Below are 26,967 nucleotides of genomic sequence, written 5' to 3'. Positions count from 1 at the left end.
TTACGGTACTTCAGTGTCTCCGACTCGTTTAGAAAATTTTTATTAAATGCTGGATTAATGCACAAGAGATTTTGGCGAACACGTTTTACACCATTTTAAAAATATATTTTATGTGCGGCTGTATAAGTCACATACAGTATAATGGAGGACAGCCCATTCTGAAAATCAAGACTTTCCTCCATTTCTCAGTCAATATAGGCAGTGTATTCTGCTGCATTTAAACAGAACACATTTATTAAACAGATTTATTTGTGACAATCCTATTTTATTCACCAAACAAATTCAGAAATTAAAAGATAATACAATTAAATTCGGACAAAATATTGCAAAGAAACCCTAAAAAATTTCAGCTAAATTCTTCCATTGTTTTGCTTTTCTTGATTTTTCCTCTTTTTTAATTTTGTATTTAATATTTTTCTATAACATATACATTTGAGTGTACTAGTTTTTGGACTGTTATCATAAGTTATTTTGTTAGATGAGCTCCAGATTTGGCTAATCTTTTGTTTATCCACAAATATAATATTAAAGAGCTTCCTATTAAAATATGAATGTAAAAGAGAGATTAGTGAGGGGTGTACTTATATATGCTGAGCACTGTATATTGTTCACCCAGAGTGTTTACATGGTCACACAGCAGTAAGACAACAAGCATTGAGTTTGGGCTAGCTTCTGCAGATGGACATTGCTGTACACTGCCCTTGATGGGTGAGTGGGGGAGTGTCTGTTGTCTCTCAGGTGTGAATTATTCATGAGCATTGTCACTCACACATACAGCTGAGATCACCCAAAACAAACTTAAAAAAACGTAGATCATTGTTATGTTTTCTCTGAATAAGAGAACAGAATAATTTTCACATAATTGTGCAGTAAATATTCTAGTCTACAAGACTGCTTACTCTAAAGTCTTGTTCAGGCACATTCAGTGTGGTTTTTGCAGGGCTGGATTAACCAATGGGCCTTATAGGCACAGGCCCAGGGGCCCATGCGCACTAGGGGCCCCTGCAAGAGGAGAGAAAAAAAGACAATTTCGGAGTGTCTTTTTTGGCTAATTGCAAATAGCGCATGTAGTTGGAATAAGCTATTCAGGGTTTACGCCCATCGATGCCTGATTAATAGAGACAAGATGAGTAAAGAGTTGCTGAACAGTACAGCCGCAGTGGCGCACCTTGTAAGGCGCACAGTTCCATTTTTTGACGCGATTAATTATAAACTCGATTCGAATCCACCATCAGATGAACTCGTGCTACTTTTTTTTCTCCCCATTACATATCAGATTGGAAATATATTTATTTTTAACAGGTAGGAAGCATTTTTTAAAAATAACGCAAATGTGATATAAAGTCACAAGTGTCTTGTGGGTATTTAATAATGTTTAGCCTTATAGGTGCCTCCCTCTCTGCAAAAACTATATTGCTCAGATAACTGTATTTCCTCTGAGCAAAAAAATCGCGATCACATATTAATATTATTATTATATTTAAACTGCTTTTTTTCTTTAACTAAACAGAATACTGTAATTGGTCAAGCGCGGAAACGTCAGTTTTGTAATAACCCGCACTAAACTGAGCGGACTGTAGTGTAACGTTAGTATTGGTCATAGATCAAAAATGAGTGGACAAGTGGATTTAGCAAACGCGAGAGAAAGAGGAGGCATCTTTATTGAGGCATTTTCCATACACACCATCTTTAAACAGCCCCTTGATCAGGAGAATGAGGGTACAGAAGAAGACGTTATGGTAACTTTAAATGATGAGTAGCTAGCATAAACCAGGCGGAGGAGGCTAATGGCAGCGCAGCGCGGACTGGATTCATCGTGTGAGAGAAAGACAGAAAAGGAGAGAAAGAGGGAGAGAGAGAGAGAAAGGCCCAGAATATATATATTTATAGTTTTATTAGTATTTTTATTCAATGCTTTGAAAAATAAGTTAAATCTTTGTAGACTATAAATACATATGTACTATATATCATTTATTTAAATATGTGGGCAACAAATTATAGATTCATTTTATTTAAAAATTATTATATTATTCTTATTTTTTAAATTCAACTATAGGGGTGCGGCCAGTTAGGGTGCCTTACAAGACAATGTGCCCAGGGGCCCCTGAGTTCCTAATGCGGGCCTGGGTTTTTGGGTCTTATTTCAGCTACATTTGTTTCTCCAAAACCTACTAACCACACATAATATTTATTTCTAAAACACAAGCATGTACATCAATATCTCTCACATATTATTGTAGCTCAGTTTGTGTTGAATACAAATAAAACACATGTTGGCCAGTTCTGTGTAATAAGTAGCTGAAATCAGCACAGATGTCAGGGCATGTCAAAACATCTCAGGGGTCCCAAAATCACCTCAAACCCCTGAGGGTTAACTACAGGTATAGTATGAGCAGTGTGAAACATAATCACTGATAAACCATAATTCCAGTTATCTGGGGTTTAGTAACACCCAGGGTTAACATGTTCAAGCATAAAGAGCTCTAATATGAAGCTGTCTGACTGTAGTTATTGTAGAGTGGAGAATCATTTACCTCAGTGTGTCCAGTTTACAGTGTTGACTCTTCAGTCCATCAGAGAGCTTCTTCACTCCTGAATCCTGCAGGTCATTGTTACTCAGGTCCAGCTCTCTCAGCACACAGTTTGAGGATTGTAGAGCTAAAGACAAACTCTCACAGCACTGAACAGTGAGATTACACATGGCCAATCTGAGAAAGAAGAACACATTACTAAAACCACACTGTTAATGTGATCTGTCTTATATAACAAAACAAAAAAAAAATCAATCAATCAATCAATCAATCAATCAATAAGGTATTTAAACTCAGACCTCAGTGTCTCCAGTTTACAGTGTTGACTCTTCATTCCATCAGAGAGCTTCTTCACTCCTGAATCCTGCAGGTCATTGTTACTCAGGTCCAGCTCTCTCAGCACATGGTTTGAGGATTGTAGAACTGAAGACAAACTCTCACAGCACTGAACAGTAAGTTTACACCACTGTAGCCTGTGTAGAGGACAAACACAATATTTACTACAGGTATAATATGAGCAGTGTGAAACATAATTACTGATAAACCAGAATTCCTGTTATCTGGGGTTTAGTATCACCCAGGGTTAACATGTTCAAGCATGAAGAGCTCTAATATGAAACTGTCTGACTGTAGTTATTGTAGAGTGGAGAATCATTTACCTCAGTGTGTCCAGTTTACAGTGTTGACTCTTCAGTCCATCAGAGAGAAGCTTCACTCCTGAATCCTGCAGGTCATTGTTACTCAGGTCCAGCTCTCTTAGGACACAGTTTGAGGATTGTAGAGCTGAAGACAAACTCTCACAAGAATCGGCAGTGAGTTTACATGTCATCAGTCTGAGAAAGAGCACACATGACTAAAAACACACTGTTAATGTGATCTGTCTGATGTAACAAAACAAAAAAAATCAATCGATCGATCAATCAATCGATCGATCAATCAATCAATCAATCAATCAATCAATCAATCAATCAATCAATCAATCAATCAATCAATCAATTAATCAATCAATCAATCAGGTGTTTGAACTCAGACCTTAGTGTCTCCAGTTTACAGTGTTGACTCTTCAGTCCATCAGAGAGAAGCTTAACTGCTGAATCCTGCAGGTCATTGTTACTCATGTCCAGCTCTCTCAGCACACAGTTTGAGGATTGTAGAGCTGAAGACAAACTCTCACAGCACTGAACAGTGAGTTCACAGCGCTGTAGCCTGTGTAGAGGACAAAGAGCAACAAAATCAGCAGTAAGAAATGAGCAGTGTTGAGTGTTCATGAGTCCAGTCTACAGTGAATAAAGTAACACTGGAAATAAACTATATACATATACTGCTCAAACAATAAAGGGAACACTAAAATAAAACATCCTAGATCTGAATGAATGAAATATTCTTATTAAATACTTTGTTCTTTACACAGTTGAATGTGCTGACAACAAAATCACACAGACATGATCACTGGAAATCAAATGTATTAACCCATGGAGGACTGGATTTGGAGTCAGACTCAAAACTGTAGTGAACTGCAAGAATTGCTGACACACTCCAGACACATGGGCATTTTCAGAACAAGAATATTATTTCATTTAAATCTGCTCTTTTTATTGATTGATTTATTTAAACTACATTAAACTAAACTAAACCTGTATTTCCCCATTCACGTGACTGTAATGAATTATTGAACAGATTATTAATAACTAATCATAGAGCATTTTACTGAGCTTAGTGTAAAGTTTAGTGTGTAGGCCTACAGTAAATGTAATATTACAGGCATGTCTGCAGCGAGACGGCAATACTGTGTCTAAAATTACACTATTTCTCTGATCAAAAAACAAACACAATTATCCAAGAGCAACACTGTGTTAGATTTGAGCAAATACACATCAACAAATGTCCCATTCAGCTGGAGGAGCACAGGGATTTGAGTTATTTTCCAGGATAAACTGTAAAGCAAATGAAGTAGATTATTAAATAAGTACAAATGTTGTTTGTGTGAGTAAAAAGTCAAGAAAAGTTTGTTAAATACGTTTAGAAATGATGAAATAAATGAGCAAATAAGGAAACAGAACACTGCCGCCGTGTCCCCATGCAGTAATATGGTGTATCAGCGATCTCACAGGGGGACGATATGGCCAGCTAAAGATTCTCTGTTAAAGCAGGGCAGTGATTCACTAAACTGATCTGAGTCTTCAGTGCAGACTGATGTGTGTCTTCTGTGATCAATCAATGAATACTCACAGAGCTCTTCTGCAGTTTCTCACAGCTGCTATCAGTCTCCGTCTTCCCACATCTGATGTGTTGAATTTATTAGAGTCTAACTCATCCAGCGGCTCCTCTGACATCTCAATCATGTAGGAGATTGTTGAGCAGTGAGCAGGAGTGAGTTCCTCCTCTGAGTGTTTGTCTGATTTCACAAACTCCTGAATCTCTCTGGCCAGAGTCTGATCTTTCACCTCCAGCAGACAGAGGAACAGATTGATGGATCTTTCAGCTGAGAGATGTTTACCTCTCTTGATCTCGTCTTTAATGTACTGTGTGATTCTCCTGATGTTCTCTGAGCTCTCCTCTGTGTGTGTCAGCAGATCCTGGAAGAGTCTCTGATTGGACTCCAATGAGACGCCCAGCAGGAACCGCAGGAACAGATCCAGATGACCATTACTACTCCAGACAGCTTTATACACTGCTGAACTGAGCAGATCATACAGAGACTTCTCAGAGCTGGACTGTAGATATTCATTATATGAATATTCACTGTCATAAATCACCCTCAGCGGTTCTCTGTTCTCTGTTAAATGGCAGTAAAACACAAAGAAAGCAGCCAGAAACTCCTGAAAGCTGAGATGGATGAAGCTGTAGACTTTCCTCTGATGAATTACAGATTCCTCCTTGAAGATCTCAGTGCAGATCCCAGAATACACTGAGGCGTCAGTGACGTCTATGCCGCTCTCAATCAGGTCCTCCTCATAGAACATCACATTGCCCTTCATCAGCTGTCTGAAAGCCACTTCAGCAAGTTTGAGGATCACTCCTCTGTTGGACTGCAGGAGTTTCTCTGGATCTCTCTCTTCATACTTCTGCTTCCTCATGTTGATCTGAATCAGCAGGAAGTGGATGTACATCTCAGTCAGAGTTTGAGGGATTTCTGCACTCACATCTTCTTCCAGGAGCTTCTGAAGCACAGTGGAGGAGATCCAGCAGAAGACGGGTATGTGGCACATGATCTGGAGGCTTCTTGCTCTTCTGATGTGGGAGATGACTCTGCTGGCTTGATGCTCGTCGCTGATTCTCTTCCTGAAATATTCCTCCTTCTGAGGCTCAGTGAATCCCTGAATCTCTGTCAGACGCTTGATGTATCTGGAGGGGATCTGATGGGCTGCTGCTGGTCTGGAGGTGATCCAGATGAGAGCAGAGGGAAGCAGATCTCCTTTCAGGAGGCTCCGCATCAACACAGCCACTGATGAAGATTCAGTCACAGCACAAACTTTCTCCTCATCTGAAAAGTTGAGTGTGATTCTGCTTTCATCCAGACCATCAAAGATGAACACAACTCTACACTGCTCATAAATCTTGGGCTCCAGATCTTCAAGTTCAGGATGAAAGTCCAGCAGAAGTCTGTGAAGACTGTACTGATGATCTCTGATCAAGTTCAGCTCTCGAAATGGAAGCACAAACATGAAATCTACATCCTGATGGCCTTTTCCCTCGGCCCAGTCCAGAATGAACTTCTGCACAGAGACGGTTTTCCCGATTCCAGCGATGCCTTTAGTGAGAACAGTCTTGATCTGGGCTTTCTCCTTCTTGATCTTCTCCTCATGTCCTGCTCCAGCTGAGGCTTTAAAGATGTCATTGCAGTAGACTGGAGTGTGTTGTGAGGGTTTTGTTCTGGCTCTTTTCTCCATCTGTAAAACCTCATGTTCTTCATTCACTCCTTCACTCTCTCCTTCTATGATGTAGAGCTGTGTGTAGATCCTATTCAGGAATTTTTGAGTCTCTCCATGGTTGATTCCCTCAAATAATCTCTCATACTTGTTCTTCATGCTGGTTTTGTGCTGCTCTTTGACTCTCTGAAGTTCATCATGTTCTGGCTGGAGTGAATCCTGCTGCAGGTCTCCAGTCTGATCATCTCCATCCACACTGCAGGAACAACAACACAAAGAATCAACGAGTACACCCCATGGTTATGCCTCATGGCTCAAAAAGGATGTAAAAAAGGGGGACATCCAAGAAAGCCAACATTATAGAACACAATTTATTAAAGAGACTCTTTTAAACACATTAAGTATAATAAAAAATGTCCTGGGGCCTCATGTACGAAGACTTGCGTGGAAATCATACTAAAACATTGCGTACGCACAAAGCTGTAAATGTGCGTACGCAGAAAAAATTTCAGATGTATGAAACACTGCGTACGCCGAATCTCACGCATATTCTTTTGTACATCTGAATGAACGTGAAACTGAGCGCAACATGCATGAGCACAAAACCCCTCCCCGCCTCCTCCCCCGTATGAATATGCTAGTGACTATGCTAATGGCAAAACCCAATGAAAAAGCAAAGGCAAAATCAAGCAAAAAGAGAAACTCTGAACAGAATGTGAATTGGAGGTGCTGCTTTCGGAGGTAGACCGGAGAAAAGCGGTGTTATTTGCAAGTTTGTTCTCCGGAATTAACAACAAAAGAAAAAAATAGAGTGGGAGAGTTTAGCTGATGCGGTCAACACAGTTGGGTCTGAACATCGCACTGAGTGCATTAAAAAAAAAAGAGATAGTGTGGTTTATATCTGAAAAATGTTGCAGGACGCTTAACGGTCTCAGTGGCGCTACTCGTAAGACGCATGTGATCATGAATTGATACGTTCGAGCATGAACTCGGCTCGAATCCAGTGTCTGATGAACTCTTTCTTGTTTTTTTCCCCCGCTACATATCAGATTTTGCCAACTATTTATCACGAGAAAGACAAGTAGGAATCAACAATAGGTTCTCATCAATAAGCATCATATTTTATTTGCGCATTTATTGAATGGAAATGTTTCTGATTCACGCATGCAAATTCATCTTCAGATAGTGTCTTTATAGCAATGTGCGTGCGGTAGATCGCTCAGATTACATTGGGAAAACAGGCGACTGCTGCAAATTGTGCTTTAATGTTTAGCTGGTCAAATGTATGGTATGGAAACCTTATTTACCTGCTGAACCCGTCTCATACAGCTGCCATTGCAAGGCTCAGACACTTTGTAGAGAGGAATCTAACATAACTGCCTCTAGAAGTCGCCAATGGAAATAAAACAGACACGCACAAAAAAATGTGCGTACGCCTGCCAGAAAGCTGCCGTAAAGCTGCGCACATTCCCACGTTCAGTTCATTGTCAGTAAATCCAAACGTGAGCCATTCTGAGCGTGAAACCTGGCGTACGCAAAGTTTTTGTGCGTACGCAGCGTTGATACATGAGGCCCCTGATGAATACTGAAATATAGTTCATGTGTGATCAATACTGTACAACACTAAATACCTTTGGGCAGATGATGGTGTTTTCTCTCTAAGGTCTGGTGGATCACCCATTGACCAGTCACTCTTCAGAGACACAGAGCTGGACACACATGATCCTGATCTCACACTGCACACATAAGAGGAAAAGGAGCGTCACAACCTCAAGGTGTTTTCAAGGTGTAAGATAAATCTTTAATGAGTAAAATTTCAGATCAATATAGCCATCAGATCATTTATTATACTCCTCTGAATATGTGAATCCCAGTCCAACACTCCCACATGTGTCTCCTGCATTTAAAGTTTTTTATTGAATTCAATATTCATATTAAATATATTCACGTGGAGTTTACTCACAGCTCAGTGCATTTTCCCGTAACGTTTTTTTTTTTCTTTTTCGATATTGTTTGCTAATTCTGCAGCAGAATTTGTGCAAAATGACTTATGTGTCGTAATATCAAAACTAAATCATAATCGTATCTTAACTAAAAACTTAATAAATGAAATAAAAATAAAAACTTTTAAAGTTTTATTTAATGTTTACAATGCTAATTCATTTAGATCCTCATATTTGGTAAACTAAGCAAGTCTCTTATATATTATATCTACTAAAAGACAGAAAATAGGACTTTACAAACTACTGTAAATAAAAAAAAAATTTATATTAGTCAATAATAACACTGAAATTAATTTATAAACTGAATAATATAAATGTACACACATTTACACTAGTAAATAAATAAACTCAGTGGTGGGCTAAAAACCTGCGTATTTCTGCACACACAGATTGCATATGGGTCTAGCTATCACTAATAACAAAAACATATGATAAGTTTATTATACCAAGTTTTTATGTAAATATAAAACAGATCACAAGGTGCAAGAGGTGTAAAGTGTGATTTGTTGCTTTTTTCAGATCAGCACAACAGTAATTTTCATGTTTTATGTCATGTTGTTAAAATAGCACATGCGTTTGCACCACTTTGTGGACTCATGGGTGTTGCAGTCTATAAAGGAGGTGTGTTAAGGCTATTTTGAGGGACTAAAATAGACCACACCATTGACCCCAGATCAAGCTGTCTGTAATCTAGAATGATCTAAACACATTAGCAGAAGCTGTAAACTGAAGCATTGTCCATCATTTGATCAGGCAACAACAACATAAATAAGTGCATTGTTGTTGGTCTTTGTTCTTCAGAGAAAGTGTTGAAATAATGGAGTAAAAAAAGAGTCAATACCTGTGTTTCTCTGAGAAAGAGTCCTTTACTCGCTCCTCTGCCATACTGCAGCTAAAACACCAATGCAGACATTAGCAGAGCTTTCAGGAAACAATCATACATATATATAAATATATAGTGCTTAACATGAATGCAGTGGGTTTAACCCCTGATCTGACGTCCCAGGTGTTTTACATTTGATTTAAGGTAAATGCATGTTATATAGAGTTTATCAAGAGAAGTTCAGGTTCAGCCAATTGTTGATTTAGTGAGTAATAAAATGTCTCTCCACTAAAGAGGCTATTCGGTTAATGAGTTACTCTGATGGTCAAAGGTTACATGCAGTGTTGTTTAAGGATCGTCAGCTTGTTGTTTTCAGCAGCTTTTCTTCCTGTTTAACTTGAAGGTCGTGGCTCTGAATGTTTAGAGTTATATTTAATGCTGAATTATTGGACACTATTGAGTCAGTCTGATATAGAAGAGAACAAACACTTTAAAGGGATTAAAAATAAAGCTTTTAGACACAGTGTTTAAATGAGCGTGTTTGACTCAGTGTTTAATCTGTGTTTGAGGATTTGATCTTCAGTATCAGACATTTAAATCACACTCACACATATAAAACCCCTTCATCATCTCCACAAATCAGCGTAATGTAGAAGTGTTAAACTCACATGCAGAAGTACAGACGCTCTTGTGCAGCAGGAACACAATCTGAGCTCTTTCACTCTTTCACTTCACTAAAACACACCTGTGTGATCTACAGGTATATCCTGAAATATTATTGGCTCCACAGAGTCATGCTTACATGAATATTCATGAGACTCTCCTGACTGTGGGTGTGTCCTCAAGACAACACAAACCACTGGAGCTGAAGATATCTGTGCAGCTTCTCTGAGCACGAGTGTGTTGAAGGAATATTTACAGAAGGTATTTAAGATTAAATCTGAGAGGTCTCTAGAGAATATTTACTGCAATGTTGAACCTAAAAAATAAGATTAAAGATTTATATATAAATGAGTACACCTCATACAGATCTCTCTGCTGTATTATTATTATTTCTATAGGATGCTGTTCAATAATATTCAATAAGTGTGTTTATACAATAGATTAGTCAGTACCAAAAGCAAAACTGAACTAACTGAACAAAATAATTGAAGATCAAAGTGAAGAGAAACAGCACACACAAATGAATAATGTTTAAACAGAGGAAAAATCAAGAAAACCATTAAACAGTATTACATTCAGTTCAAATGTTGTAGTTTGTCTTTTATTCATTGTTTGCAACACATAATCTGAATTTACATGTATTATCTCTCTATTACTGAAGGTGTTTTCAAACTCTAATTTTAATAGTCTAAACTCGCTATTATATGTTGTGCATTGTATATATAGAGTAGTCAGCATTTAAAATGGTTCAAAAAGCTTTTCTAAATTGTCAAAAGACAAGAACAGGACAGCTTTAATAAAAGGTTTTGATTATACCATGATCACTCATTTACAATACAGATGTTTAATACTATTTTTGTCATCATTTCTCAAAATTCAGGAATAAAATATATATAATTTCCCTCAGACACTGGAAGACAGGGTTGACGTGGCTTGGTTGTGACAAAAGATTTATTATTATCAGTAAAAATATCTAACTTAGCAGCTTTAATTTAATCATTTATTTTTTAGTTGTTTTTTTTTCATTATATATTTAAAGTGAAATAGCATAAGGGAATACATAGTTATACACAAATCATTGTAAAAGGGAATTTTAAATTAAATACAGAAAACTTAAATATCCTAAATGACTGAAATCAGGGAATCATTAAAACCTTTAGATCGGTGGAAAAGAGTTCACAGATCGTCACCTTAGAATTATAAGTTTCTATTTGCATTGGGAATGATTTTGAGATATTGAGCTTCAAAGTTTTTGCATTCCATATAGCAAACAACATGTGTGTAACAGATCTCTTTCCTACTTTAACATGACAGAGACCCTAAGCGTTCTCTAAATGCAAATGATCAAAGTTCTCTTACACTTGCAAAGTGAAGTAAACGCAGATAGAACCCTCTCATTCTGAAAAGTCATTTTCCGCTTGGAATTATAAGGTTCTCTCTACCAGATCATTCATTGAAGCATTACTTATCAAGAAATACAATTAAAAAATATATAAGTTGTTGTTGTAACAATATGTTGATGCTTGAGAAAGTTAAATTTTCGTTTCTATAACATTTATTTCATGTTTTAGGATGAATATTTGTTCTTGTTCAAATTGAGCTTACAAGGCAGGGAAAAATATTTTTTTCCAGTGCAGATGTTAGTTTTATCTAATTAATATGTTAATTTTTTTGACATTTTAGGCTTTATAAGAATTATTGAATTATATTTATTGAATTATATGACTTATGAATTAAATTAAGTATTTGCCATTCAAGGCTTAATATCAAATTTTAAGACTTTAAAAGAAACAGAAGATGACCAATTGAGTTTAATAAACACTAAAAAGTCTTTCACTGACTATATGTAAACAAATAAATATATTTCACATTTAATATATACGTTTTTTTTAATATTCACCTCTTTTTCAACAATATAAAATGTAACATTTCATCTCTATGTCGGCGATGCGGTGCCACAGTGGGTAGCACAATTGCCTTACAGCAAGAAAAATGCTGGTTCAAGCCTCAGCTGGGTCAGTTGCCATTTCTGTATGGAGTTTGCATGTACTGTCCGTTTTGCTGTGGGTTTCCCCCACAAGTCCAAAGACATGCGGTACAGGTGAATTGGGTAAGCTAAAATTGGCCATAGTGTATGTGTGTGATTGAGTGTGTATGGGTGTTTTCCAGTGATGGGTTGCAGTTGGAAGGGCATCTGCTGCGTAAAATATATGCTGGATAAGTTGGTGGTTCATTCCGCTGTAGTGACCCCAAATTAGTAAAGAGACTAAGCTGAAAAGAAAATGAATGAATCTCAATGTCAAAAAATGCTTCTAAATCATTATCTTTTCACACGTCTCAATTTTGTGTGGAGCGTTATTATTAAGCCAACTCTGATTTTATATGATTTTGTCTTGGTGTTGCCCGCTGTCAATGGAGCAGTCTAGCGAAATGACAAAGAAAACTTATCCTGATTAGTCCTTGTGCATACATTAAAAATGCTGATTGGCTCACAGAAATAACCATATAGAGCCAAGCTAGAGTTCGACTTTGTAGATAAACCTTTTTTGTTTTTTAAATAAGAAGTCTTAAATGTAAACTTATAAAAACACATCACATAATTTAAATAAGTTGTCATTTAACAAGAATATGTCAATAACTAAATTTTGACAAAAAATGTCAGATAGAACCTTATAATTTTAAGGTGATGATAAATAAATATATATATATATATATATATATATATATATATATATATATATATATTAGCGCAAGGTTAAATTGCACAAGCAGATCATCTACGAAATGAGCCGGAACCCACCAAAGCTCCCTGAGGTAAAAAGGGCTTGGGAGGAGATAGTGGCAACTGTGTCCTCGTCTTTTGACATCAAAAGAAGGGCTGTACAATGCGAAAAATTGTACAATGATGTTAGGAGACGGGAAAAAAACATTACTTGCCGCTAATAAAAAAAAACAGCAAGTGACCACGGGAGGAGGACCGCCTACAGCCACTTTGGACCTTACACCAGCAGGAGGACATCACTGCAGCATTGGGGTGTTTGGTGGTTTAGAGGTGGGCATACAATGTATTGCATGGTTAACAAATCAAAATAAATCAAAATACATTTTTGTACAAAGCATTCAATGTTCTTATCAATAAATTTTATTTAAATAATTTTTTTTTTCAGTAATAATCAAAAAGTGAATTAACTACAATGCCGCTCCGCTGGCTGAAGATTCAGCAGCCTGGCCCAGTAGGCGGGAGCAGTATGTATTTAATAAGTGAGGAGAAGAGAACATGGAACAACCATCAAGGTTGAGAGGAGAGGCGAGACCCAGAGCTTGACGTAAAAATATCAACCAGGAGAACCACCCATTCCTAGCACTCCAGCAGTTTGAGGAGCTTGAACACTCATTCAAGCCACTTGGAGATGTTGCTGCTGCCATTTGGACGCATCGCCGATAGTGTGGGAAGTCTCACTGAGGCAGTTCAGCGCAAAATACCTGCAACTTCTGAAACACCTCCTTCATACACCAGACCTTCTCTTTCCACCAGATCAGCCACACTGAGTTCTGCTGCTCCTGGACACTCCCTTTGCCCATCCTGCCATGGAGCTTTGCGACTGCAAGGAGGAGGAAGAAGGCCAAACATTTTTGATTGTAGATTGGCCAAACATTTTTGATTGTAGATTGGCCAAACATTTTTGATTGTAGATTGTAATATAAAAGATAATTAGATGCATACACATAAAGAAGCAGCTCTTCTGGCAGCTGATCTCTCCTTGCCCGTGCTGCTTCTTGAGTATTTGGATTAATTTGCTTCAGCACATGCAATTCAGCTTCACACCTTGTAAAGTCCTGTAAACGTTCCTTATTTATGTCCAAGAGACATCCATGACATTTGGCAATGTTATGCAACACACAACATGCCACAAAGAATGCTCTGACCTTCTGAGGGCTCTACAGTAATGCTCCCCCTGACTTGTCCAAATCCCTGAAGTGCATTTTTAGTATGCCAAATGCTTACGTGTGTTTTGGATTAATAAACACTTCACTCACTGTTGTAGGCATGATATATGGAGTAATCAGGCATGTTTTTAATGGATATCCATTGTGCCCTAACAGCCACCCAGCCATCAATTGAGCCCTTACAGTTGTCTGTTATTTTGTAAGGGCATTGTGGCTTACACAGAGGCCTTTTTCTGAGAAAGCCGGTATGTCAGCAGATAGTGTTGCCATATAAAGTTGCTGTTTTGCAGTGGCTCGTTGGTCTAGGGCAGGGCTTTTCAATTTGTTTGTCATGGGGGCCGGTTCTTGATGTGATGACACAACTGCATATAAGTGCCCATATGCTGTATTTGTACTCATAAAGACACCCACGTTGGCTTTTCCTACATTAAAATGTTAATATATTGTATTTTAAAACAACTGCATTGTCCAATTGACTTTTTTTAATTTTTTTTTTACAAACATTCACAATGTTGTATTTCGCACAACAAAAGCAGTGCATTGCTGAAGTAGGCTTCTTCTACATTCAGACACATTCATATGTTATGTTATGAGCAGCATAACAATTAGTGTTGCAACATTATAGATTTGGTTGTAGGATTATAGTCTGAATAATAGTCATGCTTTCACGGTTATCACGTCTAATGTAAATTAGAACAACAAGCTTTATATTAGGGAAGTAGCTATTTAGATTAACTGTTGTTATTATCTGTGTTCATGCGTACATAATCATTTTAATAATGACTCGTCTAACATATCTTTTGTTTACATTGCACTGTGGTGAGATTATGGTGACTCATGCTCTGTGCAGCCTTCAACTGCAGCTCGCGCTGAACAGACGCACGTCACTTCATAAGTATAGCGTCCGTTTTTCGAATTAACTAAATTTATTTTTTATGTCTTGGTCACACTATTTGGAAGGTCGAAACAAACTGCCTTGGGGTCCGGCTTCAGTCCGCAGGCCGCCAATTTAATAGCCCTGGTCTAGGGGTATGATTCTTGCTTTAGGTGCAAAGGCTCACAGGTTCAAATCCCAGACAAGCCCTTGAAAGTGTCTGTTGTTTTGAGGGACATCATGGTGTTCACAGAGGCCTGTTTCAATGCCAGTTTGCAAGCATCAGATATCATCTTGCAAAAGTTCTGATTCCATGGTGTAATGGTTAGCACTCGGGACTTTGAATCCAGTGATCTGAGTTCAAATCTTGATGGAACCTTTTCCTTCTTTCCTTGCAGCTTCATATCAGTGAAATGAATGAGACCTATTTCAATCACACAAATTAGTGAGTGGTTCTGATACTATGCGCTGAGATAGCTATTTGATGCTATCACCATCCTCCTCCACTAATCACTTACATAATGTTATGTGTGGTTTTGCCATGCAGCTTTAATCTGTGAAATGGATAAGATCTATTTACCTCACTGAAGCTACTGCATAAAAACAACAACAATTTATAAGCAAAAAAGGGGCTGCGACTCTTTTTTTGTGCAGTAGAAGTCCCGGGTCCAAGTGAAGCACAAGCCCTGCTTCAATGTTTGAGCTTTTGAAGGTACTGACTCAATCATTAGAGAAAGATTTCTGACCGTCTGCTTCAGATACCATGTGAAGACTTCAGATTTTATTGGCTCGTTGGTCTAGGGGTATAATTCTTGCTTATGGTGCGAGAGGTCCTGCTTTGCAATCCTGGATGAGCCCTTGCAGTTTCTCTGTTTTATAAGGCATTATGTCTTTCATAAAAACGTTTTTCAAAGAATTCCAGTTTGTCAGCAGATAATGTCGGCACATAAAACATTCCTTTGCATAGTGGCTTGGTTGTCGAGGAATATGATTCTCGTTCATGCCGTGAGAAATCCCAGATTCAAATTTTGGTTGAGCCCTTACAGTTGTCTGCTGTTTTGTAAGGGCGTTGTGGCTTACACAGAGGCCTTTTTTTCTGAGAATGCCGGTTGGTCAACAGATAGTGTTGCAAAATAAAGTTGCTGTTTTGCAATGGCTCGTTGGTCTAGGGGTATGATTCTCACTTAGGGTGCCCTTGATTCGTTAGAGAAAGATTTCTGACAATCTGATGCTTCTGACGCCATGTGAAGTTCTCTTAATTTAGTTGGTCTAGGGGTATGATTCATGCTTCTGGTACAAGAGGTCCCAGGTTCAAATTCCAGATGAGCCCTTGCAGGTGTCCTCTGTTTTACAGGACATTATGTCTTTCATAAAAACGTTTTTCGAAGAATTCCAGTTTGTCAGCAGATAGTGTCGGCACATAAAACATTCCTTTGCAAAGTGGCTTGGCTGTCTAGAAGTATCATTCTCGTTCATGCCGTGAGAAACCCCAGATTCAAATTTCGGTTGAGCACTTACAGTTGTCTTTTGTTTTGTAAGGGCATTGTGGCTTACACAGAGGCCTTTTTTCTGAGAATGCTGGTTTGTCAGCAGATAATGTTGCCATGTAAAGTGGCTGTTTTGTAGTAGCTCGTTGGTCTAGTGGCTTGATTCTCGCACAAGGTGCGAGAGGTCCCGTTTTCAAATCCTGAACGAATCATTGCAGAAGTCCCAGGTCCAAATGAAGCAAAAGCCCTGCTTCAATGTTTGATAGATAAGGATTTCTGACCATCTGTTGCTTCTAATGTCTTGTGAAATATTCAAGCTTTTGTGGCTCGTTGGTCTAGGGGTATGATTCTCGCTTAGGGTGCGAGAGGACCCGGGTTCAAATCCCGCACGAGCCCTTACAGGTTTACTACCTTTTACAGGGCATTATCTCTTTCATAAAAACATCTTTCGAAGAATTCCAGTTTGTCAGCAGATAGTGTCGCCACATAAAACATTCCTTTGCATAGTGGCTTGCTGGTCTAGGAGTATGATTTTTCGTTCATGCCATGAGAAATCCCAGATTCAAATTTCGGTTGAGCCCTTACAGTTGTCTGCTTTATTGTAAGGTCGTTGTGGCGTACACAGAGGCCTTTTTTCTGAGAATGCCAGTTTGTCAGCAGATAGTGTTGCCATATAAAGTTGCTGATTTGCAGTGGCTCCTTGATGTAGGGGCATGATTCTTGCTTCGGGTGCGAGAGGTCCTGTGTTTAAATCCTGGTCGAGCAGTAACGGGTGTCCGGTGTTTTACAGGGCATTGTCTTTCGTAAAAACGTCTTTTGAAGAATTCCAGTTTGTCAGCAGATAGTGTCGCCACATAAAATATTCCTTGCATAGTGGCTTGCTGGTCTAGGAGTATGATTCTCGTTCATGCAATGAGTAATCCTAGGTTCAAATTTCTGTTGAACCCTTACAGTTGTCTGTTGTCTTGTAAGGGCATTGTGGCTTACACAGAGGCCTTTTTTCTGAGAATGCCGGTTAGTCAGCAGATAGTGTTGCCATATAAAGATATTTGCAGTGGCTGTTTTGCAGTGGCTTGTTGGTCTAGGGGTATGATTCTCGCTTCGGGTGCGAGAGGTCCTGGGTTCAAATCCCGGATGAGCCCTTACAAGTTTACTACCTTTTACAGGGCATTATCTCTTTCATAAAAACATCTTTCGAAGAATTCCAATTTGTCAGCAGATAGTGTCGCCACATAAAACATTCCTTTGCATAGTGGCTTGCTGATCTAGGAGTTTGATTTTTCGTTCATGCCATGAGAAATCCCAGATTCAAATTTCGGTTAAGCCCTTACAGTTGTCTGCTGTATTGTAAGGTCGTTGTGGCTTACACAGAGACCTTTTTTTCTGAGAATGCCAGTTTGTCAGCAGATAGTGTTGCCATGTAAAGTGGCTGTTTTGCAGTAGCTCGTTGGTCTAGGGGCTTGATTCTCGCATAAGGTGTGAGAGGTCCTGTTTATAAATACTGGACGAACCATTGCAGAAGTCCCGGGTCCAAATAAAGCAAAAGCCCTGCTTCACTGTTTGTTAGATAAGGATTTCTGACTATCTGTTGCTTCTGATGTCTTGTGAAATATTTAAGCTTTTGTGGTTCGTTGGTCTAGGGGTATGATTCTCCCTTAGGGTGCGAAAGGTCCTGGATTTAAATCCCGAACGAGCCGTTGCAGTTTCTCTGTTGCTTTACAGGGCTTTATGCTTTTCATAAAAAGTCTTTCAAAGAATTTCAGTTTGTCAGCAGATAGTGTCGACACAAAATATTTCTTGCATAGTGGCTTGCTGGTCTAGGAGTATGATTCTCGTTCATGCCATGAGAAATCCTGGGTTCAAATTTCGGTTGAACCCTTACAGTTGTCTTTTGTTTTGTAAGGGCGTTGTGGCCTACACAGAGGCCTTTTTTCTGAGAATGCCAGTTTGTCAGCAGATAGTGTTGCCATGTAAAGTGGCTGTTTTGCAGTAGCTCGTTGGTCTCGGGACTTGATTCTCGCATAAGGTGCGAGAGGTACCGTTTTCAAATCCTGGACGAACCATTGCAGAAGTTCCGGGTCCAAATGAAGCAAAAGCCCTGCTTCAATGTTTGTTAGATAAGGATTTCTGACCATCTGTTGCTTTTGATGTCTTGTGAAAAATTCAAGCTTTTGTGGCTCGTTGGTCTAGGGGTATGATTCCCGCTTAGGGTGTGAGAGGTCCCGGGTTCAAATCCTGGACGAGCCCTTGCAGTTTCTCTGTTGTTTTACAGGGCATTATGGCTTTCTTAAAAAACGTCTTTCGAAGAATTCCAGTTTGTAAGCAGATAGTGTCGCCACATAAAACATTCCTTTGCATAGTGGCTTGATGTTCTAGGAGTATGATTCTCGTTCATGCCGTGAGAAATCCCAGATTCAAATTTTGGTTGAGCCCTTACAGTTGTGTGCTGTATTGTAAGGTCGTTGTGGCTTACATAGAGGCCTTTTTTCTGAGAATGCCAGTTTGTCAGCAGATAGTGTTGCCATATAAAGTTGCTGTTTTGCAATGGCTCGTTGGTCTAGGGGTATGATTCTCGCTTAGGGTGCCCTTGATTCGTTAGAGAAAGATTTCTGACTATCTGATGCTTCTGACGCCATGTGAAATTCTCTCAATTTAGTTGCTTGTTGGTGTAGGGGTATGATTCTCGCTTCGGCTGGCAAGGTCCCGGGTTTAAATCCCGGACGAGCCCTTGCAGGTGTCCTGTGTTTTACAGGGCATTATGTCTTTCATAAAAATGTCTTTCGAAGAATTCCAGTTTGTCAGCAGATAGTGTCGCCACATAAAACATTCCTTGCATAGTGGCTTGCTGGTCTAGGAGTATGATTCTCAAGCATGTCGTGAGAAATCCCACGTTCAAATTTAGGTTGAGCTCTTACAGTTGTCTGCTGTTTTGTAAGTGTGTTGTGGCTTACACAGAGGCCTTTTTCAGAGAATGCCGCTTTGTCAGCAGATAGTGTTGCCATGTAAAGTGACTGTTTTGCAGTAGCTCGTTGATCTAGGGGCATGATTCACGCTTAAGACGTCCAAATGAAGCAAAAGCCCTGCTTCAACGCTAAAGCTTTTGAAGGTATGTTCTGACTCAATTGTTAAATAAGGGTTTCTGACCTTCTGCTGCTTCTGATGTCTTGTGAAATATTCAAGCTTTTGTGGCTTGTTGGTCTAGGGGTATGATTCTTGCTTAGGGTGTGAGAAGTCCCTATTTCAAATCCTGGATTAGCCCTTGCAGTTTCTCTGTTGTTTTACAGGGCATTTTGGCTTTCATAAAAACGTCTTTCGAAGAAATCCAGTTTGCCATCAGATAGTGTCGGCACATAAAACATTCCTTTGCATAGTGGCTTGGTTGTCTAGGAGTATGATTCTCGTTCATGCCGTGAGAAATCACAGGTTCAAATTTCGGTTGAGCCCTTACAGTTGTCTGCTTTTTTGTAAGGGCGTTGTGGCTTACTGAGGCCTTTTTCTGAGAATGCCAGTTTGTCAACATAGTGTTGCCCTGTAAAGTTGCTGTCTAAGTGAACTATCCTTTTAAGCCAGGAGTCACCAAACTTGTTCCTGGAGGGCCGGTGTCCTGTAGATTTTAGCTCCAACCCTAATCAAACACACCTGAACAAGCTAATCAAGGTTTTACAAGGTATACATGAAATACCCAGGCAGTTATGTTGAGGCAAGTTGGAGCTCAACTCAGCAGGGACATTGGCCCTCCAGGACCGAGATAGGTGACCCCTGCTTTAAGCTATAGCATTTAGTTTTAATTTGCATTTAGTAATAATAATGCAATACAAAATGCTATTACAGTTGTAACAATTTAAATTATAGGCAATAACAACCGATAACATGTCTCAACTAACATGTCAACAATTACAATTAAAACTTGCTTTATCGAATTTTACATTTTAACTGCAAATTCCTAAAGACAATTATTTAACATGAAGTTAGCCGACCAAAACTATCGTTAGCCAACTAAGGTCGCAAGTTCCGTAGTTATAAGCATAGTTTGTTGATTTGCCGTTTCCCAAATCCATTGCTCCACTGAACATTCGCAAACTACGTCGCAAACTTAAGCACTCACAACTACAACTCTGGAGCTGTAGAAACATAGTTTCTGGCTGTGTTCTATTCCCAGTTATCCCCCTATGCCATATTCACTTAGAACATTCTAACATTCAAAGTTTAAATTCAAATAAAAAAAACATTAAGATCATCTCCCTTAAGTGTAATTTGCTTTCAAATTATTTTTGCAGTTCAGTTTTAGCAATCGTCATGTTTACAATTGTGCTCCCTTAGCAGTGCACTTTGAAAACACTGATGTCATTTTGAACACAGCCTCAAGCTAAAGCTATAGGTGACCTATTAATTAAAGTTTTTTCCATTTGTTTACACACAATTACTTGTACTACAGACACAATGACTACTACATGTAAATTGCAGGTTCAAACACACTTTTTTCAAAACACTACACACAATTCTTTGCATTTTGAACAATTTTCATGCAGAAATTCTTTTGTTTTCACAAGGAACACACTGTCATTCACAATTGTAAAGTCAGTTGTCCTATTTTGCATACTAACTCATCATATAGGTAAACACCTTTCACAAAGAATTGCAATTTAGAAATCAAAGCTCATCTGGTTCATAACTGGTTTACTGCCCACCCATGTTTTTTTAGTTGTTTATCTCCCTCCATATTCTTCATTCCTCAAACCTATTGAGGATTTTTTTTCTGCCTGGAGATGTAAAGTGTATGACAGAAATCCACACACACCTATACCCCTTCTCCAAGCTCTAGCAGTAAGATCACGGGTAGGGAAGGTATTACTGTAAATGGTGTCTAGCTCTTAAAAGAGCTCCTCATCAACTCGGCTAGCTCAGTGGGTAGAGCATGAGACTCTTAATCTCAGGTTCGAAGGTTTGAGTCCCATGTTGGGCTTTTCTGTTACCTTTCTGTCTCTCTCTCAGCAAACTTTCATTAGGTTCATATAACAGACCTTTTGAGACAAAGTTCAGCGTTTCTACCACTGTAGGTGACCTTTTACTTAGTCTCTGTGGCGCAATCGGTTAGCGTGTTCGGCTGTTTTCTGAAAGGTTGGTGGTTTGGTTCAAGCCCACCCAGGGACGAATTAGGCATTTTGCTGCCTTGCAACTGCTAACACGTGCACTGGGCATAGATCCTGGGCCACATTCTGTCCAGCGTTACAAGATAATATCAGGATTTAGCAGAAGATTGTCATGGGTAGGGAGGGTATTGATGTAAACGGTGACTAGTTCTTGAAAAAGTTTCTTACCAGCCTGGCTAGCTCAGTCGGTAGAGCATGAGACTCTTAATATCAGGGTCGTGTGTTCGAGCTCCATGTTGGGTGCTTCTGTTACCTTTCTGTCTCTCTAAGCAAACTTACATTAGGTTCATATAACAGACCTTTTTAGACAAAGTTCAGTGTTTCTACCACTATAGGTGACCTTTCACTAAGTCTCTGTGGCTCAATTGGTTAGCACATTTGCCTGCTATCTGAAAGGTTGGTGGTTCGGTTCAAGCCCACCCGGGAAGGAATTAAGCATTTTGCTGCCTTGCAACTGCTAACATGTGCATTGGGCATAGATCCTTGGCCACATTCTGTCCAGCGTTATGCTGCGTTCACACCAGACGCAAAACACGCGTATAAATTGCGCTATTCGTGCGTAAATTGCCGTGTCAAATTCACTTCATTCGTGTGTCAAATTCACTTCAGAACAGACACGGACTCGGGTGATGGGCAGGGCATCTGTCTGACCGGTGACTCTAGCTTCATAGCTAAAGGGCTAACATGGATTTTATGAAGAAAAAAACAGTGTTTATATGTTTTATGAAGACTGGAAAACAGCGTCGATACGTTAAGGGCCGTGTCTGAGTCCACTACATCCTTTCAGAGGTGCATCCAGCTCTGTGAGCTCATAAACTCCTCCAAAAACTGAACCTGGATGATGGAGGCTTTCAGCTGTGCTTCTCACTGAGCCAAGCCCAGTTTGATGACTTGTTGTCGATGTTGCCCGGAGGTTTTCCCCCGGGACACCATCAACAGGTTCTACGTTACAATCACTGAGTTCAGATTTTCGAACTCGAGGAATTCGCGCAAAACGATCAATTTGCGTCATTCGCGCCGCACCATTCGCGTGTATCGTGTCGCAGGATGTCTATGTGCGCGTTTGCATTGACTTAACATGTACAACTCGGAACGCACGTCAAGCGACATTCTGTCCAGCGTTACAAAATGAAATCAGGATTTAGCAGAAGATTCTCAAGGGTAGGGAAGGTATTGATGTAAATGGTGTCTAGCTCTTGAATAAGCTCCTCACCAGCCCAGCTAGCTCAGTCTGTAGAGCATGAGACTCTTAATCTCAGGGTTTTGGGTTTGAGCTTATTCAAGAGGAGCAGGGTCCGAGGTACCGGTCAGGTTTGAGACATAATCATCCAGACTCTAAGGCCGTACTCACACTAGGTACAGTTGCCTTAAACCAGGCCAAAGCACGCTTGTCCCCCCTCCCGTCTCCCCCGACGGCCCTCGCTCACACCACAAACGGGCTTCGGCACGCTTGCGTCATCGCTGCTGGGCTGTTCAGTGAGAAGCACTCTCTCACTCAAAAGCACAGTGGAGATTTCTCTAGTTATATCGTTTCAATCGTTTGATATGCCGTCAAATATTTCGCCAAACATTCCTTAGGGATGCTGGGACACGCAGTCAGATATTTCACCGAACAGATCCGCCACTTTTGGCGCTCATAAACAATCATAAAGCCCTCGTGCTGCAGGTATGAGGAGGTCTGCTGAAGGCGCAGCTGTCGTGAAGTGAGGAGTTTGTGTCTTTAATAAACGACGGCAGGTTGCGTTCACTGAACAGTAAGAATGATTAATAAATCCATATGAAACAGTCCCTTAAAGGTCACGTCTCGCTTTCAGTTTCGGGCTTTGGGGCGTTTTGCACTCGCACACAAGCGTACCGCGCCAAAGCCCAAGTGAACCGTGCTCAGGCACACCTCTTCCAACTGGGCCAGGGCCAGCCAAGTGAACCGTGCTTGAGCCTGATTCAGTGCACTCACACTTCTCAAACGATCCGGGAAACGGACCTGGGCACGGTACGGATGGCATAGTGTGAGTTGGCCCTAAAAGACCCCTTCCATCTTGTCAGCATTTTCTGCATCATGACATGCTGATTTTTGTTGTCTATTGGTTTTTTTCTTCTCCGATTTTTGTTATTGGGCAAATGTCTCTAACAATATATTTTTGTGGCGCTGTTACTTAGCTGGTCAAAGTGCCTGTCTTGTAAACAGGAGATCCTGGGTTCAAATCCCAGCAGCGCCTTAGTGCTTGTTTTATAGAGCTTAACAAAATGAATTATGAAATTGTATAGCTTTGAGGCGTAATGGATAGTGCAACAAATAGAGTTGAACAACCTCTTAGGTTGCCATTTAAAGACTTGCTGTCTTTTTTTGTCTCTTTGTGCAGAAACATATTGCCCTCTTTTTTGCGCTGTGGCTTAGTTGGTCAAAGCGTCTGTCTAGTAAACAGAAGATCCTCGGATCAACTCCCAGAAGTGCCTAATATACTGGTGCCATGATTGCTTCTTCTTAAGAGTTACGACTGTTTACACAGCGTGCTGTTTAGCAGTCTGTTTCTTAACAAAACTCAAATCCTTAAGAACGCTGCTCGTTCAAGAGGTCTTTGCACAATGGCTTTATATAGCATAGTGTGGTAATGCGTAACCAATTGGACTTTAATATTTCAAGTCGAGACATTCACACATGCAGCGCTACCGTTGTATGTTTTTTTTTTCTTTTTTCGATTAAACAATTAGCCCCTTTTATGGCTGTCTGGCGCTGTGGCTTAGTTGGTCAAAGCACCTGTCTAGTAAACAGGTAAACCTGGGTTCAAATCCCAGCAGTGCCTAATGTACAGGTTCCAGGACTGCTTTTTCTTAAGAGTTACGACTGTTTACGCAGCGGGATGTTTAGCAGTCGGTTTCTTAACAAAATTCAAATCCTTAAGAACACTGCTCGTTCAAGAGGGCTTTGGACGATGGCTTTATATAGCATAGTGTGGTAATTCCTAACCAATTGGACTTTAATATATCAAGTCCAGAAATTTACACATGCAGTGCTACCATTGTCAGTTTTTTTTTCCTCTTTTTTCGATTAAACAATTAGCCCATGTCAACATCATTTGGTACTGTGGCTTAGTTGGTCATAGCGCCTGTCTAGTAAACAGGAGATCCTGGGTTTGAATCCCAGCAGTGCCTTGTCCGCAGTTGGCCATTCTTTCATGGGCCAGAGAGTACCAAAAGGTGCTTTCTGTGCAACAGTGCTTGAGGCAGGAGAGCACTCAAGCTCTGTGGTGCAATGGATAGCGCATTGGACTTCTAGGCTGTGAGCTGAGGCTGGGGATTTAATCGGGCTGGGCCAATTGCCCAGGAGGTTAAGCAGTGAGGCCGAAATCATGTTGCGTTTCCACTCTCGCGCTAGTAGCTCGCAGCACGTCACGCAAACCCCGCCCCCATAACGGCCCCCGAATCGAACGTCACACAACCCACCCACTTCAGTGGGAATCAGGCAGATAAAGCACACCATCACATTCTCACGAAACCATTCAAATGAAGACAACTGAAACAAACAAATGACATGTTATTGTACAACATTACATTTTATGTCTATACGCACATGCCTGTGTGTTCTCATTTATCATATTCATTTACTCACAGACCGACTGAATTTGAAACTAATTTTCATGTGAAGCAACACGCCCCTTCAGCTACTCCAGAATGCAGCAGCATGAGTGGTCTTTAATGAATTGAAAAGAGCACATGTCACTCTGCTACTCACCCGTTTGTACTGGCTGCCAGTTGCTGCTCGCATCAAATTCAAAGCTCTGATGTTTGCCTACAAAGCGACCTCTGGCTTTGCTCCCTCTTATCTGCTCTTACTTCTGCAGATTTATATGCCCTCCAGAAACTTTCGTTCTGTGAATAAACGTCACCTTTTTGGTTCCATCCCAAGGAGGGAAGTAATCACTTTCCCAAACTCTCGCATTCAATTTGCCCAGTTGGTGGAATGAACTCCCTAACTGCATCAGAATGGCAAAGTCACTTGCTGTCTTCAAGAAACGACTAACAACTCAACTATTTAGTCTCCACTTCACTTCCTAATCTGCAATTGCCTCTAGCTATACCACTAACTGTACTCAAAAAAAAATCTTACATTACTAATGCTTTCCTTTTTAGACTTTACACACCTGAAACTTGCCTACAGCACTTATTCATTGTTGCTCTTATAGTTGTGAAAATTTCTTCCTTGTCCTCATTTGTAAGTTGCTTTGGATAAAAGCGTCTGCTAAATGACTAAATGTAAATGTAAAACAGCGAGCTGTGTACACGCCCCCAAAATGACATTATAACACATCATAATAAAAAATCTGAATTGTTTTTTGAACTGAACCTAAACTGGCACACTCAGAAGAACCATAATAATAATGTTAAATCATAAAAAAGGGGTAAACTATGTGCCCTTTAAGCAATGTGTTAACTTTACTATTTATTCTATAATCATCAAGATTGATAAAAAAGTTCAACACATTCACACAGCAGTGAACGTGTGCACACACACACACACACACACACAGCAGTGAACATGTACACACACACACACACACAGTTGGTACAGTAGGCCTACATACTGTATCTACCTTGGAAAAAGCGATGTGGTTCTTTAAAGAGTTGTTTTACATATGGAACCTGATTAAATTTTAATATAGTGTCTTTGTAAAAACATCTGTCCATAATTCCTGAAAATAGAAAAAAAAAGTTATAAATAAAGAAACTGCAAATAAACGATTCAATCATATTGAAGAAATTTGAACTAATTTTCTAACACAACTAGCGGTCCAGGTCCCTGATGGAATATGGCTCCCCAGACATGAATTTTTACTGGATGCTTTGCTTTCGGTTTTACAACATGGCGGTTTATTAATAGGGTCTGTACTATTACTAAATTTGTAGGACATGTAAGCACGTATAAAGCAAATAGCCTAAATAAAGAGATGCATGAATGAATGTTAATTGAATCTTTTCATTATGGCATTGATCAAAATGGCTTACCTGGCTTTTCCATAGGTCCACCTGAGTTGTTTGAATGGTTTTCTAATAGTGCAGACTGATGCTTTTAACTGTATTCTAAACAGAAGCTCGCTCTGAATCTTTTTAGCAGATCGCTCATTGTCCTTGTTAAGTTTTTCGTCAATCGTTTTAAGTGCAGCACTATACAACAAACACATACAAAAAATTTATTAATAACTTTTTGACATCAGTGTTGCTGAAATACTTGATTTGACAAGATGATAATACACAATACCTGTTAATTTTCCTTGCAGTTGTTTTTCTAGGAAGGCCTACAGGTCTTTGATGTCTATAGTGTCGTCTTATAGTGGTGTTGGAGACGTGCACACCCGACTGCAACAGGAAAGCCCTGATGTCAGCAAGAAAGTGCTTTGATGTGTTGATGCATCAGTTTTTTTTTTCACTGCAATAATTGGTTGAAATGATCTGAAATTAAAGTTATAAATGAAACACAATATGGTTATGATAGCTAAGCGATTATGAGTCGATTTGTTAATGTGCTGCAATATGCAGAAAGGTTGTTAACTGTGCCCGATGAACTGTGAAGTTTGCGGCCATCCATTAACATGATCATCAACGTAAATTGATGAATAAAACTAG

General features: G+C 39.6%; 2 protein-coding genes and 5 non-coding genes across 10 annotated transcripts in view; 6 read left to right on the top strand and 1 right to left on the bottom strand.

The window, feature by feature from the left end:
- si:dkey-26m3.3 overlaps positions 1-9,975 on the bottom strand; it is a 167,516-nt gene extending 157,541 nt beyond the window's left edge. For 2 of the 4 annotated variants that reach the window (XR_012402461.1, XM_068220048.2), the window contains exons 1-8: positions 9,895-9,975; positions 9,245-9,295; positions 8,032-8,136; positions 4,761-6,656; positions 3,564-3,737; positions 3,191-3,364; positions 2,831-3,004; positions 2,535-2,708 (exon numbers count right to left, since the gene is read on the bottom strand). Coding sequence is in view for 2 of the 4 variants with exons in the window: in XM_068220048.2 (XP_068076149.1) it covers positions 2,535-2,708; positions 2,831-3,004; positions 3,191-3,364; positions 3,564-3,737; positions 4,761-6,656; positions 8,032-8,136; positions 9,245-9,288 (2,741 nt within the window). In the remaining 2 variants the exon portion in view is untranslated. The remainder of the gene's footprint in view (positions 1-2,534; positions 2,709-2,830; positions 3,005-3,190; positions 3,365-3,563; positions 3,738-4,760; positions 6,657-8,031; positions 8,137-9,244; positions 9,296-9,894) is intronic. The other 2 variants (XR_012402460.1, XM_073948110.1) reach the window with 1 other exon arrangement.
- LOC101884513 (uncharacterized) overlaps positions 1-26,967 on the top strand; it is a 195,753-nt gene that overhangs the window by 28,536 nt on the left and 140,250 nt on the right. The window lies entirely within an intron of this gene.
- trnap-agg (transfer RNA proline (anticodon AGG)) lies at positions 16,523-16,594 on the top strand. Its single transcript has one exon. It is a non-coding gene; the product is annotated as a tRNA-Pro (tRNA).
- trnap-cgg (transfer RNA proline (anticodon CGG)) lies at positions 17,269-17,340 on the top strand. Its single transcript has one exon. It is a non-coding gene; the product is annotated as a tRNA-Pro (tRNA).
- trnat-ugu (transfer RNA threonine (anticodon UGU)) lies at positions 23,491-23,564 on the top strand. Its single transcript has one exon. It is a non-coding gene; the product is annotated as a tRNA-Thr (tRNA).
- On the top strand, positions 24,076-24,149 carry trnat-agu (transfer RNA threonine (anticodon AGU)). The gene has a single exon. It is a non-coding gene; the product is annotated as a tRNA-Thr (tRNA).
- trnat-agu (transfer RNA threonine (anticodon AGU)) lies at positions 24,425-24,498 on the top strand. Its single transcript has one exon. It is a non-coding gene; the product is annotated as a tRNA-Thr (tRNA).

Source organism: Danio rerio, chromosome 4 (genome assembly GCF_049306965.1).
Source record: "Danio rerio strain Tuebingen ecotype United States chromosome 4, GRCz12tu, whole genome shotgun sequence".
NCBI classification, from domain to species: Eukaryota; Metazoa; Chordata; class Actinopteri; order Cypriniformes; family Danionidae; genus Danio; species Danio rerio.
This window is presented reverse-complemented; position numbering and strand designations above follow the sequence as displayed.